Below are 13403 nucleotides of genomic sequence, written 5' to 3' on the forward strand. Positions count from 1 at the left end.
GTTATACATGTCCTCTTTCTGGAAACCATTCCAGACAGCTGTTCGGGCGTTATGTCAGAGAGAACTGATTCAATGTTTGTGTGAAGCTCGTGTAGAGTTTGTGGAGGTGGTGTGAAACACTTCTCTTTTAACTGCCCCCACAGAAATGCATCTTTTATTGTGAGGTGTGGACTTCGAGATGGATAAGGAAATTCAGATCCTCTTGACACAAGCCAATGTGGAAACAGTTCCTCTAACAGTTCTCAGTTCCTTCGCCCTATGTGTGCGGTGGCTCCGTCCTGCTGAAACACTTGCTCGTCAAAATCCATATTGTTAATTTTACAAAATATCCTTAGGTCTGCTTGAAACCGCTCTATGACTTGCTGCCTGTGTGCCATAGCGGTTACGGATATTGTGTTACCATGTCTATCCTCTATAAAATAGGGGCCAATAATGCCGTGGTTTGAAACTGCGGCCCACGCAGTTACCTTCTCTGAGTGAAGTGGTTTTTGCACGTACTCGTTTAGCTTTTCCCAGCCAAGAAAATGCATGTTTTGTTTGTTTACATGTCCGCTGAGGAGAACGTGACAAACATCAGACCTCCACGAATTTTCAATGTAATGTTCGTCTTCATAAAGATTACCAGCACACGTTCACAACACTGCAAGCGAGAACGGAAATTCTGAGGTCTCAATTCATGAAACACCTGTATGCGATAGGAGTGAACTCCAGTGTCCTTAACCATACACATGAAACTGGTTCTTTCTATAGATAATTCCTTCGAAATACGCCGTATGTCTTTCTTTGGAGATTGGAGAACGTTGTTCATCACTCGACCAGTGTTGTCGTTTCTTCTTGTGCTTCGTTGTCGTCCAGATCGTCCTGCATTATGAATATTCACTGAACCAGTTGTGCTGAACATTTCCACCCACTGCAATATGGTTCTTTTTGGTGGTGCTCGTAAATGAAAATGTTCCTCAAAACCATTGCATACATCAGCCAAAGATCATCGGAAATAATGTTCTACGCTCCAACTGCGTTGTTGCAAAGTATATTGTGACATGATTAGACAACAATCTCTGAACAAAGAAGAAGCAGAGAAATGATGTACGTGTTTGAGAATTCGCTTACTTTTTTTTTCTCCTCTTCCCTTATACTTCGTTAATGCCTCAGCTCTTAGAATGTTTAGATAAGTAATGAATCATGTATATTTTGAGAAACATATACATGTGAGCATATTCATAAATTTCTAATCATTGCTCATACTAATTTTCGCAATCATCCAAAAGTGGCAGAAAAGCGATGTAAAATTAACAAAATTAATCAATCAGTTTGAGAAACATATTTAAATGGAGTAGTGTGGTGGTTCTCAAACTGTAGTACGAGTACCCCCAGGGTACATGGAAAACTTAAACGGGGTACGCAATCAGCTCTGAGAGTGGGTTTTAATCGATGCTATACCCAAACAAAAAAAAAGTACCGAAATTTAAAGCCAAAAATCCGCTTGAAAGTTTCGAGTGCACAACCAGATATAAAGAAACTTTGTCAGGCTATGCAGGCATATCCTTCTCACTAGAAACTCTGAGGAATTACTACACAATTGTGCTTGACAGTGTGTTTACAAACTTATGTTTGTTCTTTACTTTTTTCAATAACTCTGCAAAAATATGAAAATTAAAGTTTTGTATGTACATCTTAGCATACACGTGTTTCGCATTTTTATTTTTGAAACTAATTATAAACATAGTGCACGTAGGAACGCTCAATAAAATAATAAACGTAGGATTCTAATGTTTATTTGCTTACCATCTCTCCAAAAACAGCTCGAATACCATTTAGCTCAATTGCAGATACACGCTTCCAACATATCAAAAACACCCCACCGATCAGGCAGCCAAAACAATCCCCAAAACCCACTATTCGGAGAAAACGTTTAATTACGACTAAAGGGTAGAATGAGAAAAAAGTCTGAGAACCACTGGAGTAGGGTGTTCTACGTAACTGTTTTATACCACGTTGTCATACTTGTTTCTTACAATTTTTACAAATACTTACGGACAAAAGTAAATCAATTTGATTTACACGATGACCCTGCAGAAACTTGCATTTTGGCTGCCATATATTATCTCTAGCTGGAAGTACTATTCAAATATAATGTGTCTTATTGGAGGGCTAAACACAAATAGAGCCAGTATAATCTGACCAAACTTCATGCTCTTATGGCGTGACAATAGGTGGAAATATAATAATCTCTCTCTCTCTCTGTCTCTCTTCAAATAGACAGAATTCAACCAGAAACGACTAGAAATTATGAAAAACTCAATATGCTTACCAAGGCAGAATTAATTTTATTTTAAAACATAATTTTATCGTTACGTTTTAACCTTGTAGCAAGGACTTCTTCAGACTCTGTACCAAGTACAAATGAAATAAGGTACAAAACAGGAAGATATATTGAAGTGTGACAATATATACACAAAAAACACTCCCCTCCAGACACAATATTATTATAAAGTTGTTTATCTGGAACATTCCTTTCCAGGTGTTCCAGCAGGTGGCCTTCCCCTGTCAACTGTTGTTTCACCTGACAGGCGATTTAGATCAACATTTCCTTTCATCTGGAAAGTGGTTGGATTCCTTATCTCAAGCTCTTTTTCCTTATCCTATCTTTCTTCATTGCTCTTCCTTCTTCTCCCTTTCCACCCTTTTTAACACCTTCTTCCATTATTTGTTTATCTTCAGTCCCCCATTCCAGTTTATTGTGTCTTCTTCACCTTTCTTCTTGGCCTCTTTCCATTTTCTCACTAGTACTCTCTTCTCTCTTCCTATCTGCTTAGTCTCATCACACTCATGTCATATCCTGTTTCTCTCGTGTACTTAAATATCACATTTATGTCTCTCTTAAGTCATACATCATCCCTATGTTCTTCTAACCTATCTTTCAGCCTCTTTTTCGTTTCTCCTAGGTACATACTCTGACATTCTTTACACTTCACTTCGTAGATAATCCCTTCCTCTTCCATTTCTCTGTTTTCCTTTTTCTTCTTTGCATTCTTTGCTATTCTTAAGATGCTTCGTCCTTTCTTCCTGTAAGTTTTAATGACCGCTTTCCTTGGTCAGTATATTGAGTTTTTCATATCATGTAAACAAGGCTTAATAGTGTTATAATTAAAAATTATGTCGTGCCAAATGAGTTTTATTTTTGTCGAAATTATCTGTACTCTATAATACAATGTATTGTACTTTGCCATGAAGTCATATACAGAGTCTGAATAGAGTGTAATACATTGTCAATATTAGTTAGATTAGAGGTGATCAGAACCATACTCCGTCCGGAGTTTATACGTTGAGTACCAGGTACAAATGGATCTCATATGTGTGCCCTAGTGTTGCTTTATTCATGGACATTGTCTTTAAAAAGTTCCAAATGAGATCACCCACTCAGGATCATCCTACAGACTGAATCAAGGAAACACAGAGTACATCTTACAAAATCATGTTAATATGTCGTTTACTTACAGATTCTAATGGTTATTCTGCAGACCTTATAAGTGCGACTGTGTCTATTATAAGCAATGCCGATTGTTCTTCCTATTTTGGAGACGCCGTAAAGGATACCAATATATGTACTGATGGAAGCTACTCCGGTATGTGCTATGTAAGTATGCAGAAATAATATAATAATAATAATAATAATAATAATAATAATAATAATAATAATAATAATAATAAGATGATGATGAAGAAGAAGAAGGGTAGTAATATATCTCTATTACCAGGCGATGTTGATAAAAGAACACTAACGAATTTAATAGTTACAATACTTAGTGTTTTAACCTACTGTTACCAATTTCACTAGTGCTTCTTAGATTAAGAATAATTACAAAATAACTGTTGGTGGGCTCGTTTCAAGTTTCCCCTCTAACATAAGCCACTAACAAATCTAAGACAATTTGGTAAAGAAAGGTTTGTGGGTAAGTCCATATTGCACTCTCACACATAAGAAAGTAACGAATCTAGTAGTTCTATTCGTTTGTGCTTTAAACTATGGCAAACTATTTAGTTAGTGCTCGACTAGAGCAGGAGAATTTTTTAATAAATAGCTGTAGAGGGAGATAATTTTATAATTAAATAATAATGTAAGCATATGGGTTCGTAAACCGATCGTTGCACGTTAGGCATGGATGTTATGTTAATTTCTAGTACTGCAAGAAAATACACAATACAAATTCATGGCATGTATACTGTATCAAATAAGTGTACTTGTTTAATGATAACGGCCAGTAATTCGGCCAGCGGAGAAGGCCATTCAAGTCCTTATTCGCTGGTCTTTATTCACAAGCCAAGTTCAGAAATGACAGTAATTATCGTTATCTGTTACAGGAAATTAGGACACTGAGACATATGGAAAGAAATTATTTAATGCAGTGTTCCGCATCCTTTTTTTTACTCACGGCACACCCCCAGATGGGTCTAAACTCAACACGGCACACCAAAATGTCTGTCCCCCTCAAAATCATATAAATCTTAATATAATTACGAAATATTACGTCGGTATGTAATCAATTATTATTATTATCATTGTTGTTGTTGTTATTATTATTATTATTATAAAACATGAATATGCATTTATTAAAAAATTATTAACTTTAATTCACTGTAGAGAATACACATTTCTAATACGAATTTTAAAGTAAATAACTCTACTCATACCTTCAATGTGATACCTGAGCCTGCTTAGCTGCACACAGACGGCTGATTCGTGGCGGAATCGTTGACAAAGCAAGCCTCATTTCTTCATCGATGGATTTGAGTCTCTCTCTCTTTGATGTTTTAATTGCAGTCGACGTCGAGAAACTCAGTTCACACAAATAAGTAGTTGAAAATGGTAATAACACATTAACTGCCATCTCAGAGATAACCGGGTATTCACTGCTTATTGACAACCAAAATGTATCCAAATGCACTTCGAAAAATTTTAATTTCAATGTTCTGTCTGCTTTCAAATCTGCCAGTTCCTCTTGTAAGCGTAAATTTTTCGGAAGATATTTCGAATCCATACTGAATGGATCACGAACCCAGTCAAAATCTTCAACGCGCTCTCCAAAATATTTTTTGAAAGTCTTCTGCAAGAGTACTAAATGTTCTATAATTAAGTGCATTAACACCTTGTTATCGTTAGCAAGGAGGCATACAGTTTGGAACACCTCACACGATCCATTTTCAATTGTCTGTATCCACAAGTTCAACTTATTAATAAATCCTTGAATCTTATCCATACTACTCAGAATATTTTCGTTTCTACCTTGCATTTTTCTGTTTATTTCATTCAAGTGTACAAAAATATCGGAAAAATATGCCAACTTAGATACCCATTCATCATCTGCAAATAAATCCGCATACTCATGCCCCTCAATAGTCAAAAATGAAAGTATCTCATCTTTAAGTTCAAACATTCGCGTTAACACTTTACCTCGAGATAACCATCGTACTTCTGTATGTAGCAGGAGTGTAGTGTGCTCTGATCCTATTCCTTGACACAAAACGTTAAATATCTGCATATTTAGGGGCCGCGATTTGATGAAGTTCATGACTTTTACTACTTCGTCCATCACAATTTTCAGAGAAGATGGCAAAGACTTAGCAACAATGGCTTCGCTGTGAATGAGACAATGGTCGGTTCGTAAGTTAGGATTTACTTCGCGTACTTTACCCACGAATCCTTTCACTCGGCCTGTCATAGAAGCGGCTCCGTCTGTATAAACACTAATGCAGTCCTCCCATGTTGATTCATTAGTCGTACGAAATATTTCTTCACCGGTTGCTCGCTCGGGTACTTCTTTGCAAAAAAGAAATTACTTGCAATTACATCCCCATCAACATACCTTATGTAGGAAAGAAGTTGTGCGTGACCGCTAATATCGGTGGACTCGTCGATCTGAAGTGAGAACTTTCGACTGCTCTTTATTTTCTCCTTCATAATGTCTTCGATGTCACTGGACATGTCACTAACTCGGCGGCTGATTGTGTCAGCAGAGAGAGGAATTTTTTAAATTTCAGTAGAAGCTTCTGAACCCAGGACTATTTTTACCATTTTTTTACACGCGAGCATTAACAACGTTTCTGCTATTGTGTGTGGTTTTTTGCCCTTTACGATAAGTTCGGCTACCTTATATAGCTTCCTGAACTTTTTGCGAAACACGTACCGACGTAGTCATGAACGTCACTTGTTTTTTATTTTGTTCCAACAACCGGCGAACATAATTCACATCTTTACTTAACAGAGAGGAATATTTTGTCGACAAATGTCGTTTTAATTTACTGGGAACCGTAGCAGCATTACTGAGTTTTTCACCACACACAACACACTCAGGGATTGGGCATGTTTTGTCACCACACCAAAAAATACCGTAAGATAAATAATTATCACTATATTGCCGGTGAACTACTTTCTGTTTCTTTTTTTTCGGGCTCGATGGTTTCACTACTTGCACTCGAGGACGGACCACTCCGTACAAGGAACTTATCCATATCGAAAAAAGAAAATAGTAAGACTGGTGTAGCAATCCAATATTCACACTACTGCTGAGCACAGCTGATAGAACTGAACTGAAATACTGTAATTGTTGTCTGACAATGTGTGGGTTCTTCGGCGAAGGAAAAGAGCAATGAAGTTTAAGAAGCGCCGACAAACAGGCACAAAACAGCCAGCCGTACACAAAAGATGCAGTGTTACAAACAAAGAACTCGCTTGAATAGCTCTATTGTATGATTGGTGCGGGCCGCTAAAAGTCTTACGCGGCTTTTGCGGTGAACACAAACCTTGCCACCTGTAACCCATCAAACCGGCCCAATATTACAGGCGAGAATACATATAAGATGAGCAAACTATAACAATATTGAGTAAATAAATTACATTTAATTTCTATGAACATATAACAGTTATCAGCAAAAATGAACAAGAACCTTCTTACTTAGAATCGACAATTAATTTCTTACAATATTACAATAATAGGTAAAAGTTCGCGTCACACCTTTCACCTTGTGACGGCACACTAGTGTGCCGCGGCACACCGGTTGCGGAACACTGATTTAATGGACTGCCCAAATACTTACATGGTCACATCACACTACATACATTACCCTAATAGAAACAGATGACTGTCGCAAAGAGTCGACGGTCCCATCATGAACTGTGTAAAAACAAGAGACAGTCACGAGTCGCGCTTGCGACGTTCCGTACTCATAGACACAAATATTGAAGCATTCTTAATGAACAATAATGTTTGACTGTATATCAGAGAGAACACGACTGTTCGCACTGAAGTGAAGAGGAAAATCCTTTTCTGAGTCTTGTGTTGAACCTTCAAGTGATGTACCGAAAACTATATTGAGCAAGGTTTTTTCCTCCTCGAAGGTTGGAGCGATGTATCGGAACTGTTTCGACGTATCCTGGTTTCTTCCTTGATTCTCTTTACGCTGACATCGGGGTGGAAAAATGCCTTCTTCGCTATTGGTCAGTCTACCATAGCTCCACCCCCACGTAACTTAAAGTTTGCACTGAAGGGTGATAATCGCGTGGCACAGAAACACAATAACACCTTGTTTGAGAGTTGATTTGGAGGACGAAAAGTATTTCGCTCTAATTAATTTTTACTGCTCACAGATCGACACTTCGTTAAAGTTATGCAGACAGTTGGTTAAAGTTCGTTAACGTTATGCGTTCTATGGCTGTCTAAACTTCACTGAGGCGAAGAGATACTTTCGGGCAGGGTTGTAGTTCAGATTTTCATATCAGTCACATTGACAAGGAAATGTCCAAACTGCAGACTGGCTGGCGCGCTTAAAGAAATTATGTCGTCTGTTAGAGATTGTTATGTGTGGAGCGTTTGTTTTGATTTCGGGACTGACCGGCTGCACACTCCCTTGAGAACAGAGGGTCCTTTTTCAAGACGAGGGCGAGAGTCTCGTTGGGGTTTTTATATTTTAAAATGCCTGAAGTTTCGTGATTAACGGCATCTGACTGTTGGCCCCCTTCTTCCCTAAATTCCAACTGTCCGTTTCTCAGAGAGCAGAAAAATGAAATCTTGGGGGAAGTGCGTAGAAAGGCCGATGGTAATGGTAAATGGTAATTGGTACATCGATCATACATCCACCTACTCCCGAATAAAATTTGCTGAATGGTACTGAAGCAAATTTTTCAGCTTGCTGCTGTGATATCTCACGCAGGACTTCTGATGTTTCTTGCCTCATGATGTTGGCTTAGGTCAGAATGTAACCCTAGCACCTGTAGACTTAAGTGTTCGTGTTACATCTGCCTTTTATTGGTAAGTCCGCCTGTCTCATACTTTCTCCCTATGCTGTTGTTCTCTCCTCCTGCCTGGATTGGCTCTGGGCAAGTGAGTGGCGCCCCCACTGCTTCCCTGGTGTCCATGGCATCATCTTCCGTCTTCCATCTCCCGTAAGAAGGTCTACTAGCCTCATCTTCTTCCCAACTGGACTGCTAAGCTGGAAATCTTGTGCTGGAAAGATGGGCCTGGAATTCCCATGCAGCATCTTCTTCTGCCATCTTAGTGGCTGTAGGGTATGGCTGTAGGGTCCTCTGCTGGTACACGTGGTGACAATATTGACGTCCGATTCTGCGAAAGTTCATAGGCATTAGAATATTGCTTAGTTGAAAGTCTTAATTTATCTTCATGCACTATCTTCACATGTCACAACTTCAAGTCTCTCAACCACTTTAAGTTCCTTGTCTTCATGCACTTGACCACTATGTCTCTTGAGAGGCATTAATAAGACCTTATTTTTACATTGTTGCAATGAAAATTACAAGAATTTGTAGCTTCTACATCAATAGTATAGGTATAAAAATTAATACAGGATTTAATAAAATATTATATTAAAATTTGTTGGCTAGTCTTGAAATAAAAATTCCTTTTATTTTATATTTTTCATGCACCCTTCTCTCCAACTCTATATCATAGTTCTGTAGCTTCTTTCAAAGTCAATTACTGGGCTCAAGGTTTTACTAACACAAGTCGATTTCACAAATACACTTCACAGGTTAAACATTATTTAATGCACGGGTACGCAGCCCCTTACATATGAATATTTAAAACAACATGGCCAACGTGGGCAAATATTCTGCTATATGGCAGGAATTATGCATGCATCATAGGCACATTCTTTATGCTATGTAAATCATAGGCCTCCCTGGGCAAATCAAAATAAGTTTCTCTAACTTATGAACAACCTTCTTACGACAATAAAATCCTTGTTATGTGTTGTTGGCAAGTGTATTTGGTAGATGTATTTATTCTGTGTCTTACACCTTACACTAAGTAAAAGTATGCAACTTGAGCCACTAAAGATTAGAAAATATAAATATTCTCATTATCAAGATAAAAGTAAACAGTGAATAATTATTGTGGAGATCTAATCTTGATTTTCTCATTATCAAAGCTAAATGGTGCATGAAAACTAGTTTTATTATCAAAACCATAATTATTATTTTTACTATACAGACCCAACTTATTTTCTTCATCATCCATCACTGGCCATTTTATGCCCTGGTTAGGTTGGTCTGCCTAGCCTATCTAATATTAACTATAATAAATCAAAATACACTTTTTGATAAAACATAGGAATAGATCAAACAATAATCAATTGATATTAATATTTTCCTATAAATATTGACAAACAAATGAAAAATCTATTTCTCTTAAGGAAAATAAAAAGATTACATGGCACTATGACTATGCTAATTACCCTTAATAAACAAACTAACCATTTACTTATCACTAAGAATATATATATATATATATATATATATATATATATATATATATATATATATATATATATATATATATATATATATATATATATATTGACCTACAGAGTCACATGTGCATAGATATATTGGTGCACTTGTTAACACATTTCACACAAGTATAAAAATACAAACAAACATACCAAGCTACACCTTTTAAAGTGATAAAGAAGTTAATATGAACAAAGGTATGAAACAAATACCGACATTACAGAAGACCTAATATCTCTTTCTGTTAGTTACACCATAAAACACAAACATAAAAAGGATCAAAATACATCTATATTACAAGTGCAAGTATGTGTATGAATTTTGCTTTTGATCGAGTGTATTTGTAATCATGGTTATTCTTAAGTAATTGTTGCAATGTTTTAGCCCTACAGGGCTATTTTATGAGGACTATGTAGTTAGCCTCTAAGGTATAGCAGCCAGATGTCGACCTATCACGTGGCTGCTAGAACCTAGGAACCGAATACGTCCAAACCCAACCCGCATGTATATATAAAAGAGTCCCCCTTGAATCCGACAGCAAGATAACATGTTGATAAAAATATCCCTTAAAACCTAAAGAAGGCAAAGTGTAAGGAAAAAATATGGTTCTCGCATGAAAACTGTCGAATTCCGCAATGATTAAGCCAATTCCATATTTAAAATCATGTTTAGCTCAAGCTGCCATAGCATCTTATGAGCTGTTGGGAGGGCAGGTGACACGTGGTGTGCTCCAGTCTTCCTCTTCCTAACTCCTTAACTTCCACACCAAAAAAAGTCTCTCCAAGTTACCCGGGGTATATCGAAAGTATTCCAAAATGGTGGCAGAAATAAATTTTGGGTTCTAGTCTCCTTTGAGAATAGAAATTTTGATATGTTGAGGTTCTCTATAGCAAGAAATTAACCCTAGGGAGATATATAAAAACGAAGAAGTTGGTCTCCCTTTCATTATAAGATCTTATCTATCATCAGGTCATCCGTCGCATTCAGCATGTAAGTATGCATCCTGAGAGAAAAATTAAATATGATGGTTGCAAAACCATTTATAATGAATTTAGTAAGTATTATACTGTATGAATACACAAGTCACAGGTATGTTGGTCCAATCAGTACATCGAAGAAAGGTGATTTAAAAAAAAAAAATCCTCGGAACGTCGAAAATTTTCTAAAAAGTTTGCTGGCAACACTGATTTTCACTAACTTTAACTGGTAGTTGGTTGCAAAACACACTGAATACTTATATTAAATAATTAAACAAGTTTGAAACAGATATCATGAAATGAAAGTAAAATTTGTACATAAATTCAAGATTTCTCGGTTTACGAGCCTCCGATAATGACATCTTCGTATAAAAACTGGGTATTAGAAAAATAAAATGATGCAAGTTCTGGTTGATATTTAGTAATTTTCCTCAAGGGTAGTCTATTTATGACTCCACTAATTAGTTTTCATAAAGATTTAACTGTAATTAAGCATTTTATAGTTGGATTAAAATTCAAGTTTTCCGCAAAAGGACTAATTCAGACAAAATTTGGATTTTAAGTCACAATAGCTCAATTTTATGAAGCAATACAAATTTAACTCTTTATATATAAGTAATTTATAGTTAAATTGTTATTATTAAGTTCTAAATGTATACATTTGTTATAAAAATTGTAGCTTTTATGCTGAAAATTCATTTTAAGTGCCTTATTTAACAGCGTAACGCTTTTAAGTTTGAAAAAAGAAAAATAAGCCAAATATTGTTTTTAAGAACAAATTTTTAGGTTGAAAAAGAAATAAAGAACAAGATTCTATACACGCCATCCTGAGAATCAAGTGTTCAAGAATCTCCCAGCCTCCAGTCCTTTATGATGACTTCCCTTAGTAAAGCATGTGTGTTATGTAAAATGTGTATCATTAATATCCTGTGGAAAAAGATCTGGTCTCTTACCCTTCAACATCCCGAGGTATAATGTCCTTTTACCTTCAGTACAATGCCACAGCTTCATATTTTCCACATGCTGATTGGTTACCATCTGGCCGGTACAGCAGTCCAACACTGTGAAAACATCTGTTCGCTCCTCCTGATAACAGTAATAAGGACCGGAGAAGGTGTTGCAGTATTTCCTGGTAATGGCATCCAATAAGCTACTAAGAAAGTGTGTTTTCAAAAAGATTAGGTTACCTATAATGACATTTTGCCTTTGGGACAATTGTACATTTATCCTGGCATTTATTTTGTTCCTTTCAGCCATTGTATTAATATAAGCATGTACAGCTTGTGTTCCCAGTTCATTTCTTCAACAGCTGGCAAGTCAAAGTGTGTTTTTACTGCATTGTCAATGGGATAATTTAGCTGAAGCTCTATGGGTGCAAAACCAGTGGAATGGTTGACACTTCTGTTCAACAGGTTAACAACTTTAGTGACATGTTCTGGCCAGGCATTATGCGTGCCCTCACAGACCACTCGCATAAGCCGGTTCAAATCTTTGTGTATCCTCTCTACTAGGTTACTGCTTGGTTTGTATACCGGGGTGTAAGCAACCTTTATGCCTAGAGAGGCTAGTGACTGTACATATTTTTTTGCCTTGAACTGAACTCCATTGTCGCTCACTATTAAATTTGGGATCCCGAAATGTAAAAATTAAACATCAATTAGCTTCCGTAGTATGCTGTCGTTACTACTGTTACGTAATGTGTATGCGGTTAGAAACCTAGTTTTAGCATTTTGAATAGTTAGTAAGAACCTTTCACCTCTCTTTCACCTTGGTAATGGGTCCTGAATATCTATGAATAAAACAATATCTCTACCTTCCATACTGTGCATTAACAGCGTTTGTCTAGGTGGGTGGGTGTTATCTTTAGTACTTTGACATATAATGCAGTCTGCAACATAAGATCTGACATCTTTCCTCATATTTCTCCAATTATAGTTTTAAAATCCTCCTCATCAGATTATCTACCCTAAAATGTCCTAAATTGTCATGGTAAGCTCTAAGAACTACTGGTACAAATGATTCTGGTATGCCGAACTTTCATTCATTCAAAAAATGATAATCCCTGGTAACTAATAAGTTATTTGGCAAAATTTTGTAAAACTTAAACCAATTTCTAGACCGGGTTGAATTTTCTGTGTGTGTACCATCCAAAAACTGTATGATAGGGAGAAGTATGGGGTCCTTCCGTGGCTCCGCAGCTACGAAGTCAACGGAAAAGTGAAGTACCTCGTTACGGAACGGTTCACTTGTGGCATTTATATGTAAGTTTTCAGTTTATTTATTTTCAAATGTTCTGCTTAGCAGATCTGCCAGACTATTTTCTTTGTCCTTGCTGTAATGTACTTGAAACTGTTAGGCTTGCAACTGTAAAGACCACCTGGTTAGCCTAGCATTCCAGTTTTTTGAGCTGTTTAGCCACTGCAAAGCGTGGTGGTCACAAATGACTGTAAATTTAGTACCAGCTACATATTGTCTAAATTTAGAAATGCTAAAGATTATACTCAAACACTCTAGTTCAGTAATAGTGTACTTTTCCTCATATGGTTTCAATGTTCTACTTACATAATAGATGACACGAGGCTCCCCGTTATGAATTTGAAATAGATATTTACCTATGCCAATTC

General features: G+C 36.7%; 1 protein-coding gene across 1 annotated transcript in view; it reads left to right on the forward strand.

The window, feature by feature from the left end:
• The window catches only part of LOC146000075 (brachyurin-like), a 106862-nt gene that overhangs the window by 53372 nt on the left and 40087 nt on the right, over positions 1–13403 (forward strand). Inside the window, exon 6 of the mRNA XM_083137405.1 lies at positions 3501–3637. Within this exon, the coding sequence (XP_082993531.1) occupies positions 3501–3637 (137 nt within the window). The remainder of the gene's footprint in view (positions 1–3500; positions 3638–13403) is intronic.

The sequence above is a fragment of the Lepisma saccharinum genome, chromosome 16 (assembly GCF_977018435.1).
Source record: "Lepisma saccharinum chromosome 16, izLepSacc3.1, whole genome shotgun sequence".
Lineage (NCBI taxonomy): Eukaryota > Metazoa > Arthropoda > Insecta > Zygentoma > Lepismatidae > Lepisma > Lepisma saccharinum.